We start from the raw sequence: 13,040 nt of genomic DNA on the forward strand, positions 1-13,040 counted from the left end.
TCAGTCAACTCTGAATATTTAACACTTTTAAACCTAAAAGTATAAATATATGATTTAAGCCGTGACATTTTATCTCCTAAATTATTCGTGTGTGGAAGTATTCTCCTCCTTTCTCCATGGTGTGCTACTTGTTCTACGCTGTCCACATATTATGCCTGGACCAAAAACAAAACTGTATTCTCCTTCTTTCTCCATGGTGTGCTACTTGTTCTACGCTGTCCACATATTATCCCTGGACCAAAAACAAAACTTCCTATGAAATTTCCTTTACCGTAGTGAACAAAATATTCCTTCAGGACTTGACGATAGCGATATAATTGTTTGGCTTTACAGGCCTGACTTACTGATTGATTGATTCCACACCGTTTTCATAGCGTTGTTTGCCATTATCGTAGCACGCTGCATCTCTCATCTATCCTGCAAAAGCAGGTGGATCAGCACAAACATGAACATCACTAGGATACCCACCACTTGTTTCCTTTTTCTCTGCATCTTCACCAATACCCATATACGCCCATGCAAGGCAGCAAAGAGCGTTTGCAATGGCGACCATTACACAAACGGTAGTAAAGTGGAGAGAAATATCAATACGGTGGTCAATCATCTTGTTCAACACACATCCTCCTCAGGGGGTTTTAACACTACAGTGGAAGGCCAAAGCCCCGACCTCATCTCTGGGCTTCTCCAATGCAGGGGAGACACAACAGACAAGGAATGTCACGCTTGTTCAATGGAAGCCAACACGACGATTCGACAACAGTGTGGAAATTGTATAGGCCGTAGAGTCTGGCTTGACAAGTGCTATTTACGCTATGAGCGTGGCCACTTCATTGGAAATCTGGATGGTACCTCCTATCTAGTCCAAAATAATCTTCTAAACGCCACAGATCCTGAAGCTTTTGGCTCTGCCGTTAAGGGCCTCTTGTCTGATTTGTCCGTTAAAGTGACTGAATCATCTTATCTGTATTCTTCCGATTCGGCTGAAGATTATTCTTCTTCTACGAAGATTTATGGTCTTGTACAGTGCTGGAGAGACATCTCTGTTGAGGGCTGCGCATCTTGTTTAGACAACGCAATCCGTAATCTGGTGGAGGTGACAAATGGGGCACATAATCTTGGAGGTGTGGTTTATTCTGGAAGTTGTACTGCTCGTTATGATACTTACCCTTTCTTTACACTGTCTTCAGATGGGCAGAACACATCACCGTCAAGTAAGCCCTTGACAACATTCAGTAATTCTGCATAGCAGCTGAATTTGGTTTTCTTCTTAAGATTTGAAATTATACTTATGTTTCTGACATTGGGTTACACTAAAAATTGATGAGCCACGCAGAAAAATCTTCAGCCAAAATCCCAATCATTCTGGGCTGTCTTGGCGGCTTAACAATCCTCGTTTTATTAGGAGGGCTGTTTGCAGCGCGAAGAAAAGTGAAGTCTGCAATATCTGGGAAGAGTACAACTACAAACCAAGGTAGCTTTCAATTGAATCTTTTTACGTTTTTCTCTGCAATACATTTTGTATGTGTGTTTGTAATGGGTTGTGTATTTTAATTGCATAAGCTTGAGGATAGCATGGTTGGGCGGCTGGGTTAAAACATTTAGTAAGCAGCATATTAGTTATTATTGATCTCAAGGATATTTATTTAAAACCGTCTCTAAGAGAGAAGAGAAGTATTAAAACAGAACAGCAAACAGTAAAATAGGGCATACAAACAGAGTAAATAGTTGATCTTATACTGTTTTCTTTTTAATAATTTTATAAGAAATTTTAGACAATCTTACTTTTTACAACATCTCTGTGTAACGTTGGCTAGATCAATATTCATGAGGTATACAGAAGGGAACATTATACTACTATCACTCTTAATTTTCATTTCTATCATATTAAACTTTCATCACAATTTTAAAATTTTGATTTCTATCATATTTCTGGTAAATTTATTATCATATTAAACTTTCATCACAATTTTAAAATTTTGATTTCTATCATATTTCTGGTAAATTTATTAGCTCTTTGTTATTCAGTAGGAAAAAAATAGAGATTTGTAATATTTTTTTAAAACAAATCTTGAATCTTATTATGCTTTGTTTTAAAATTGAAAATAAATTTGTTTACAACTTTTATGTTATTTTAATTGTCACAATACAAAGTAATAATGAAATATTGTACAAAGTCAACCTCAAATAATAGAGCTTGAATCCAACTTACTTTCATACTTCATTTACAATTCTATATTCTGTTTCACATGAAGAAAATGATGTAGTTTTTTTTTTTACTAGATCATTTATTATAGCCTAATCCAAACTCAAAAGCATGATTACTAGTGAATTTCCTATCATCTATATCAATACTATAATCTAGATTTTAAAAAAGCCAACCAAAGAAATTAGGGACTTATAACCATGCTGAATTGTTCCACAAATGTATTATAATTCTTTTGTAGCTAACTAATGACTATTTTTAGGTTCTTGGATAAATCTTGATACTAAATTTATTGGAAAACAAATATCTAATATGGAATGGGTTAACTATCTATATAGAGTGGCATTTATTGCCTTGAAGTACACTCTTAATAAGATTTATTTCTAGATTGCAAGGGAGAAAATGTCTATCTAAAGTGGCATCTACTATTTTTGAAAAACACTCTTAGTAAGATTAATCTCCTATTGGAAGTGAGTAGAAGTAGAATTTCGAGAGGTTACCCTAATGGCAAGGCACAATATGTTATCTTTCAAGGATGGCAAGTATATTGACATAATAGTGGATTTAATGGCAAGGCACAATATGTTATCTTTCAAGGATGGTTTCTTAGGTTATAATCAGAGGAAAATTGCTCCTAAGGATCAAATAAAGACAACATTTACTTATCCTAAGGGAAATTTTTGTTGGAATGTCATACCCTTCAGATTAAAAATTATCAGAGCTACTTATCAATGTGAAATGACCACTATATTTCATGACATGATGCATACATATTTGGAAGATTATATAGATAATTTTCTTGGAAGATCTTACACCAGAGATGGACACTTCGAAATCATGGATTAAATTTTCACAATAATGGAGCAATATAAGGTGTGTTTGAATCCAAAGAAATCTGTCTTTGGGGTAACCTCTCGAAACCTCTCGAAGTGAGTAGAAGTAGACTTACTTTCAAGTATTTTAAACTTTCATAAAAGATCTACAATATATTTTAATTGTGATTTTTTTTAATAATTTTTTGGCTTGAAACTTACTCCATACTAGGTTTTTCTTGCTTTTGAAAGAAGATGACCTCAAAACTAGCTTGTCCATCTTACATTCTTTTAACCTTTTATTGCTTAGGCTTGGATTTTTATTCTTTCCTCTTTAAAAAAAACTTTTCCATATCATTCTTACATTCACAATACTTGCAAACAATTAATCTTCTTCATTTTTGCTTTTGTACCGCTAGTTCTAAAAATTTGTTAGAACTATTATTACAAAATTTATTATAGTTTTTCTTATTTTTCCTTTCATCAAGAGACACTCATAGACTTTAATAACTTCAAATTCTTAATATAAAACTGCCTTAAAAAATTGAGCAAAAGATTCTTTGGAGTACTAGTACATTTAATTGAATAAGTATTTTCTTTGGTTCTTCAAGTTTTCGAAGTTTGAGACTTTCAACCACGAGAATCAACTAAAAATTATTTTCTCATATTTAACACTTATTTTATTTAGATGGGTAGTTAAGTATATGAGCTCAATCAAATAATTCTAGGTACCAAAATATTTTTGAATAAGCTAGTCAAATACACATGGGAGGTTCAATATTTATTTCATATATTATCCATAGAAAATAGCACAGTCTTCACTATATCACATATGCAAGATGTGAAAATCATCATTATTTAATGGATTTATTGGTCAATAAATTTGGCAATTATTGTGAGCAAAAATAATCATAACAAACATTATTCAAATGATAGAATGTGTTATAACTACCATGATGTGGTTTAAGTCTTTAATGACATAAAAATAATGCTTAACATCTATCATCCATAAGAATCATGAAAACTATATGTATATTGCATGTAAATTAATTCATTAATATTCCTACAGTTATATTTTTAATTTATTACATAAAATAATTTATTTGAATAATAAATATACCAATTATATTTTGTTATATATTACATAAATGTAGCTTTTCGATTTTCTTGCTCCATGAATCATAATACTACAAGCTATATGATCTAAATAATTTCTTATACAGCTGTGGGTTTTACTATGTAGGAAATGAGTGCATGCAAAATGACAAGGTAATCAGTGAAGATTTTCAAGTAATATTTAATTTGGAAACATTAGTAGAGGCAACCAGAAATTTCAACGAGGAGAACAAGCTAGGAGAGGGAGGATTTGGTCCTGTATATAAGGTAGTGTAACATTGAATTCTTCAATGTTTATACCAAATGTTAATAATAGTAATAATATCTAATCTCTCTTATATTTAGATGACCTCTCTTTATGCATAATGATACATATCTGAATAGTCCTTTAAGTTTAAAAATAGAATTTGATTATGTACATTCAGGGTACTATGCCAGATGGAAGAGAAGTAGCAGTGAAGAAACTGTCTGTGAAATCTTCCCAAGGGAACAAAGAATTTTTAAACGAGGTTAAACTCGTTGCGAAAATTCAGCATCGAAATCTTGTGAATCTACTTGGATGTTGTGTAGAGGGATCAGAAAGGTTGCTTGTTTACGAATACTTAGCCAACAAAAGCCTTGACAAGATACTCTTTCGTGAGTACTCAAATTCTCTACATCACAAAAGTTATAACACTGATTGTTTTGGTTCACTATCCCACATATACTTGCAATTAGATAATAAGAATGCATTGAAACATACAATTCCTAGTATAAAAATAAGTGTATTGTTATTTGTCTAAACTTGTTATAGCAAACATGATTTACAGATCCCCAAAGGAGTAAAGAGCTGGATTGGCAAACACGTTTAAACATTATATCTGGAGTAGCCCGTGGACTTCTATACTTGCACGAAGATTCTCAGTTGCGAATCATTCATCGAGACATCAAAGCAAGTAATATTTTGCTAGATGAGAAAATGAATCCCAAGATAGCAGACTTCGGCTTAGCAAAATTATTTCCAGAAAATCAGACTCATATTAGCACTCGAGTTGCTGGAACATAGTAAGAATTCTATGGAGGAAACTTTTTTATATTTCATAAGTTGAATTATATATTCTTAGATGGTTTACATTTTGAGTGTCTTGATTTGATTTCCTCAATGCAGCGGTTATTTGGCACCAGAATATGCCATGCGTGGTAAATTATCTTCTAAAGTTGATGTATATAGTTTCGGTGTTGTACTTCTGGAAGTTGTGAGTGGGAGAAAGAATAACGATACCAAATTGGCCACAAAAGATCAAAATCTGTTGTCATTGGTAAGATATTACACCAAACATAAAATTAGACATGGTTTTTTTCTAAGGCCATAATGTTTACGTTGTTACTATGCAGGCATGGAGATGTTACAGCGGAGGAAATAGTTTAGATGTGATTGATAAAGAGATAATAGACAAGTGCCCTAAAGAGCAATGTATAAGATGTATTCATGTCGGTTTGCTCTGTGCACAGGCAGATGCATCACTTCGTCCACCCATGTCAATTGTGTATTCAATGCTTTCAAACACTTCTTTCACCAATTTGCCAAATCCTACAAAGCCCGCTTTTGTAAATGTTACACATGGAGTAGCAGGAGGAGATCTATCGCATGGATCTAGAACTGCAAATTCAATATCTAAATCATCATCATCTGCACCGTCTGTCAATGATGCTTCTGTCACAGATTTGGTAGCTAGATAAGTAGGATTAGCTGCCAGATAAATCTAGTTGATCTCTGTAAACAATTTGATATAATCTAATTGCTTCTGCATTTATGTAATTTAGAGACACCTATTTTTTGAAGATTTCTCAATCTTCTTAAATTAAAGAATTTATACAAAATTCTATCTTTCTTTAATGAGCTATACTTTGTACTAGATATTGAGAATTGAATTTTATTTCAAATTGTTTTTTTATGAAGAGAAAATATATGTGTAAATTTTTTTATTTTTTATTGTATATTTATATTTATATAAAAGAAAATATTTTTCTGGTCTTTATTTTTAAATATATTAATATAATTGTTAGTCTTTTTTCGCTATAAAGAAATTAATGTGTTCAATTTTTTTATTTATTTTTCATAAACTTTGATTTGTTTTCTTTTTTTCATGTAAGAGAATTTTAATAGATGTTTTTGTTTTGTATTAGTTAAAATGGATTGAAAATATTTAAGATTTTCTTGTATTTTCAAGAGTATGAGCTTGCAACTTTGAATAGTGGCTATAGGAGTTACATTTTGGGTTGAAATTAAAATTATTGTTAGGCATGTAGTTGGCACCTATAACGTGTTGCATGTGGATGGAAAGATAAATTTCATTCTTTTATGTAGTGTATATATTTTCATTTTCAACCTTACTCTATTACAATAATGGGATTTGCATTGTTGGCAATTAAAAGCATGTTTGATAGTACCAAAGTAGTCAATTTCATCAAAATGTGTAATAACTAATTACTATATCTTTTAGTTGAGGGTTTCCCCAAGATACCCATTTTTCATTATGAATTACTTTTTGGCCTTTGTTCTTACAACATTCCATTCCTATAGGCCTTCATAATTTTTCATGGACTCATTAATAACTAATTTAAGAGATCTCATGTTTAGTCATGAATCACATTTTATTTCTCTATATTGGCAATTTATTCCTAAGTATGTTTAGGTATGAGTGTAGATACCTAAAAATATCTCATTGATCATGTACTAATTATTCGTCTACTTGATTAAATAATATTTTAATTATTTAATTAATCTTAATCTTCTAATTTCGTATTTCCTCATCATTTTACTAATTATTCTATTTCCTATTCTATCATCATTTAATCATTTAAACAATTTTCTAAATATTAATTAAATATTTATTATTTAATTAATTCTTTTAATTCCCCAATTTAAATAATCTTTAATATTTAAATAAATTAATCATCAATTTCTATCTCTCTAATCATCTAATCATTCAACTCTCTTCTAAATATTAATTAAATATTTATTATTTAATTAATTATGATTTTATCCTTTAAATTAAATAATCTTTATTATTTAATTAAATTCCATTTCTACATAATTAAATAGTTTCTTTAAATTATTTGATTAACTAATTAATTCTTCAATTCCAAATCCTCAAATTCTAGTTTCATTTAATTTTTATTTCTTCTAATTCTTCCAATTTCAATTACATGTGCATGATTTCAAAAACCAAATTGAAAATCAAAGTCAAGTTCTAAATATATTCAAATACTAAATTGAATTAAATTCAATTATTTGAATTAAAATCTCATGCAAAGATTAAATTCAAAATCTAAGTCAAAGTGCAAGCACATGCTAAATTAATTAATTAATTCAATTAATTAATTAAATCATTTATCTTTCCAATCTCTATTTCCATCTTTCAGTTAGCTTTTTCAAAATTAAGCTTTCTTTGTCATCCTCTTTATTTATCTATTGAGTTTCACTCCTACAATCAGCAGTTCAACTATCAATTTTCATTTGAGCTCACCTGAGTTCCACCTCTTAATCAATTTGTTCCACATTTCAATCATTCTTCTCCAAAAATCTATAAATTGAGCATTCAATCTCCATTTTCAATCAATCATGAACTTCGAATCTTTGTGTCACTTGCAGGTTACCAGCGCAATATCTGAGAGCCATCATACCACAGAGAAGAGAAGAGCAATGGAAGCGATATGCAATCTTGGAATAGGGAGTTTTTGATTGATTTGATTTATAATTCCTATTTCTTGATATTGCATTATTTCATTGTCTTGTTTGTTAGATTCTTTGATTAGATAGGGATTCATGAATTTTCCCTTTGATTCTAATTGATACATTGTTATTAAGATGAATTTTACATGCATACAATGAGATCTCATGTTTAGTCATGAATCACATTTAAAAAAAAAATATAAACATTTGAATATATATGAAAATGTTTATTAGATTAGTTCTCACCACAATGGAAATAGGAAGAATAATTCTAGCTTAAAATGAATTCTACTACATTCAATTTTTAGGTCTGTAATGGTACCATCTCTAGAATTTCATGTATCATAGTAGTATCTCAATTTATCTAATAATAATAAGTTGTAGTATTAACCTAATGGTTATAAGTAAAATACATCAAAAGGGAGGAGTAAAAGAAACTATACAAAATCCTAACTAGTGATTTATATGTCCTTGAGAAATAATTCAAGGTAACAAATTATAACATTCAATTTCCTTATAAATTCCTAAGTACAATTTGAAAACTCAAATGATATAGATGCAATGTCATGAAAAAAACATCATTAATAGTCTAAATATTTTAAATAAATAGCCTAAGATTTAGAAATCTATTTGCATACATGTTCTCCATATCATATATATAATAATTGTATATCAATATAAATTCTACTACTCTTATAAATCATAGAAGAATGTGTCCTCCTCTAATCCAACACTTCAAGCTTTAGATGGATATAAGAGATAACCCCTATTGCACAATCTGGAGCTACTTTGTAGAAAGCCAATTCAAGCTTTAGATGGATATAAGAGATAACCCCTCTTCATATCGGATGCAGCTAATCTGACTTCAAAATGGCTGATTAACCTTTGCCGAAAAAAAAAAGATGCAGCTAGTTCCGCCGACCTAAATCTATAATTTTTGACTTATCCTCATATTATGCAAAAATCGTGATATTTTTGAAACTGGATTAGGTACAACCTTCACGTCAAGCTGTTTACAGTATCAAATGGACAGATTGGAAAGCGTGTCTTCTTCTTGAGGCGGGTCAAAGCTGTACGTAGGTCTATGGAAGAGATTCCCCATTGATCAATTGACACTACGAAAATGTGAGATTGAAAGGGATGTCGACTTCTCAACTGCAGTCACGGCAAGTCAACAACTGCTTCCACTACGAAATTGTGAGATTGGAAAGCATGTCGACTTCTCATCTGCAAATTTCCAAGTCACGGCAAGGAAACAACTGCTTCCATTACAAAATTGTGGGATTGGACCCACTATTGTTCTTTTTTTCTTCGCGCAGGCAGGTCAAGTTCTTGCCATGTTTAATGACGTCCAAGGTTTTTTAGTTTTTTAATCTCATCAGTCATGTTAACTCCTTGTCATCTTCAATGAGTTCGAGTACGGTCGAGTATTAGATAGAAGTTGTGACGGATTGCTTACCAAAATTGAGTGGAGAGTAAAAGCATCATTCTCTTGAGATGACATAGTGTAATTAGCATTTGTATCAGAAAGAAGGTGTGATAGTTAGGTCGATAGTAAAATTTATATATTTTATAGAACAATAATTAATGTGAAAGAAAATCGAGATGTATGCAATTCAATGGAATAATCTTATCAGTCATGTTAACTTTTTGTCATCTTCAATGAGTTCAAATAGGTCGAGTGTGAGACAAAAGTTGTGACGGTAATATCTCTACATGTTCAATGATTACCTACCAAAATTGAATGGAGAGTAAAGGCCATCATTCTCTTGAGATGACATAGATATTCATTATGTAATTAGCATTTGTATCAAAAGGAGGTGTGATAGTTACGTCGATGGTAAAATTTACATATTTTATAGTACAATAATTAATGTGAAAAAAACCAAGATATATGCAATTCAATGGAATCTCATGTTTAATCACGAATCACATTTTAAAAAAGAATATAAACATTTGAATATATATGGAAATTCTTATTAGATTAGTTCTTACCACAATGGAAATAGGAAGAATAATTCTAGCTTAAAATGAATTGTACTACATTCAATTTTTAGGCATGTAATGGTACCATATATAGAATTTCATGTATCATAGTAGTATTTCAATTTATCTAATAATATAATAAGTTGTAGTATTAACCTAATGGTTATAAGTAAAATAGATCAAAAGGGAAGAGTAAAAGAAAATATACAAAATCCTAATTAATGATTTATATGTCCTTGAGAAATAATTCAAGGCAACAAATTATAGCCTTCAATTTCCTTATAAATTCCTAAGTACAATTTAAAAACTCAAATGATACATATATGCAATGTCATGAAAAAATATCGTTAATAGCCTAAAAATTCTAAATGAATTGCCTAAGATTTAGAAATCTATATGCATACATGTTCTCCATATATATACATGTGTGTGTGTGTGTGTGTCCTCCTCTAATCCAACACTTGAGGTGGATATGCAAGTACCATAAAATAGTTTATTATAATTATTATATACATTTAGTGAACTCTATATTTATTATTGACATCCTTTGGGTGCTAGATGGACTGACAAAATATTTTACATACTATACATTGACTAAGTAAACTAGGTCATTTGGTTAATTAAATTTTGTCAGAGCCTACTCAATCCTCTTCGAGTTGAAATTATCCCCCTAGTGATTGAGGGTAGAGATGGTAGCTATAAGAGTGACTAAAGGTGGAATATGTCGGTTTAAATTTGGATTGACATGTCAAATCAATCTAGAGTATTACATACCACCATCAATATGCTTAAATAATTTGATATTAAAGTAATTTGGTTTTTAACCCAACTCAAACTAAAGCCATATTTAAAAAAAATAATAATAAAACTTTAATATTTTATATTGATTTATAATCCAATATCATCTATTAATGCTCCAAAAGAATTAGAAGAGAAATAAATTAACTATATATATCATGATATCCATGCAAAAGTAAATTCTAATGCAACTATTTATGGACAAAGTGGAAAATTCAATTCAAAAGTACACTAATGTAAAGTGGTACTTTAGCAAAGGTAAGAGTGATTTTAGGAAGTGTTGTTACATTAGTATTATTTTTGAAGATTAATGAATGATCCTGCTGAAGTATAAATATGTGCCTCACTTTTTTATCTATGTGCTATATCCAAAATAAAAATTTTATATGAACATATTGCATAACTTAAGCTATATAAAATATTAATCTATAATCTTTTAAAAATAACTCATTAACTCTAATATTTAAGTGGACATTATTTGTAGTTTTTTGTTCCATATTTTGTTTATTGTTAATGTAGATAAACTATGATTTAGACACATGTTATCTCATAAAAAAGGACATCAATTTGAAGGATTGCATTCTTAAATAATAATTATTACAAATTATATTTTTTGCAAGTTTTACTCCAAATGATATGATCATACAAAATCTTGTGTCATGATAATTCCATTCGATTGTTGAAAAATTATCTTGAATTGGCCTTTTAAAAAAAAAACAGAGTGAGAGAAAGTTTAAGGACCGCATAAAGGGTGGATTATAGAAGAAATTTTATTCAAAACTTGTTTCCCATGTAGTTTTTTTGTCTTGAATCATTGAGAATTTTTTTAAAAATATTTTCATTCAAAGCTTAATAATTTTTTCTTGAAAGTATCTTAATTGGAATTCTATTGTCAAGGGACAAGTCATGTAGTCTTCTAGAACTTGTTTCTTTAGAATATTATATGAATGATATATATATGGGTGAACCCACAATAGTGGGTTACACTTTTTTGCCAACTTTGACACTGCAATATTCATTTTTAGAAAAAACTTCAGATTTAGACACCTATTACTTCTAAACTGTAAGGAATTTGTGGATGATGTGAACTAGTGATTTGTGTCATTTTGTATGTAGATTCTAAAAATATTTTTTTTATAATTTTTGGAATCAATTTGCTTCCATTTTTTTTATCTCCCTCGAAAACTATTTTTTTTTTAAATAACATTTATAAAGAGTGATACTCACTCTGTATAGCATAAATTTTTTGTATATAATAGATATGCACGTGATTCTTTTGAAGTTGGTTTTGTAACATCCATATCTAGTGTTTGCAATTGGTTTTGTAACATTATCTTCAATATTTCATATTTTATTAAGATTTGAAGTTGAGTTAATTGTAATTTTGACATATGTCAATTTGATATTACATAACTTGTTGTATATGTAATGAAAAATCAATTTATTTATTTTTGTTGGAAAGAGGAATTCAATATCTAGTGCCTAAATATTTTTCATAGTTTTTTGGGTGACATTTACTATTTTTCCATAAGCATTGAACAAAGACGTTCATTTTTGGCGAAAACCCTACATTCATAAGAAATAAAATAACAATATATTTATGAAATTTAATATAGTAAAAATTATACTATTTGGAAAGCTTATAATAAGGGGTAAATAATTTAAAAAATAAAAATTCTAAATGAATTCATTTGACCCCCCAGAATCTAATGTAAAATTGGTTTTTTTGTAACATTTGATAGATGTAAAGGAGACTCCATTGCAAGTATAATTTAGAAGTAGAGAGGTTCTATCCAAGAAATTTTGAGCTAAGAGCCATTGATCTAACTCTCTTAAATTAATTAATTCAAATGGGACCTCTTAAAGATTAAATCATTATATTTTCTAAAAATTGTATGATTTCAGCAAAAATCAGGATGTACAAAAAAGTGGGAACCAACATTGTGAGTTCACCCACACCCACACACACACACACACACACACACACACACATATAAAACTTAAGAACAATATTACCTTTATAATTATTTGCATACCCATTCAAAAATTTTAATATAACAATTAATTTAAAATAAATATATTTAGAACACTCAAAACATTTTTTACAAATTGTAAAAATAAACTGCATCAAAGACTAGAAGACTTTGACCTGGAAGGAAGGAAGTGGAAGTAGGTGGAATGGGCGGTATTATGAGTCCCCTTAAAGATTATTGACTCTCGAGCTTGTCAACCACAAGTCAATATTCAATTGTCATCTCATCTATACTTTCCTATATACTTCAAACATTAGAGTTTCATGACAATGTTGATTTGGTCAAATAATACTTAATATTTTTTTTTTGAATAAAGGGGTAATTTTTTTAATTAATAATCAGAAACCAACATTACACAAGAAAGCTAGAGCCACAAG

General features: G+C 29.7%; 1 protein-coding gene across 1 annotated transcript; it reads left to right on the plus strand.

The window, feature by feature from the left end:
• Positions 1-527: 527 nt before the first annotated feature.
• On the plus strand, positions 528-9,219 carry LOC131033061 (cysteine-rich receptor-like protein kinase 44). The gene is made up of 9 exons (XM_057964184.2): positions 528-1,211; positions 1,334-1,471; positions 4,259-4,398; positions 4,557-4,767; positions 4,941-5,175; positions 5,279-5,429; positions 5,506-5,838; positions 8,837-8,918; positions 9,008-9,219. The coding sequence occupies exons 1-9, from the start codon at positions 731-733 to the stop codon at positions 9,217-9,219; spliced, it is 1,983 nt and encodes a 660-aa protein (XP_057820167.2). The 5' UTR covers positions 528-730.
• The last annotated feature ends 3,821 nt before the right edge of the window (positions 9,220-13,040 follow it).

This window comes from Cryptomeria japonica, chromosome 7 (genome assembly GCF_030272615.1).
Source record: "Cryptomeria japonica chromosome 7, Sugi_1.0, whole genome shotgun sequence".
Taxonomy (NCBI): domain Eukaryota; kingdom Viridiplantae; phylum Streptophyta; class Pinopsida; order Cupressales; family Cupressaceae; genus Cryptomeria; species Cryptomeria japonica.

What these genes read in the sequence shown, in the direction of transcription:
- LOC131033061 (XM_057964184.2), top strand. Translation starts at nt 731, where the DNA reads ATGGAAGCCAACACGACGATTCGACAACAGTGTGGAAATTGTATAGGC. An exon ending in GAGTACAACTACAAACCAAG is followed by an intron (nt 1,472 to 4,258) that starts GTAGCTTTCAAT and finishes TTTACTATGTAG; the next exon opens with GAAATGAGTGCATGCAAAAT. An exon ending in ATGCTTCTGTCACAGATTTG is followed by an intron (nt 5,839 to 8,836) that starts GTAGCTAGATAA and finishes AAACTGGATTAG; the next exon opens with GTACAACCTTCACGTCAAGC.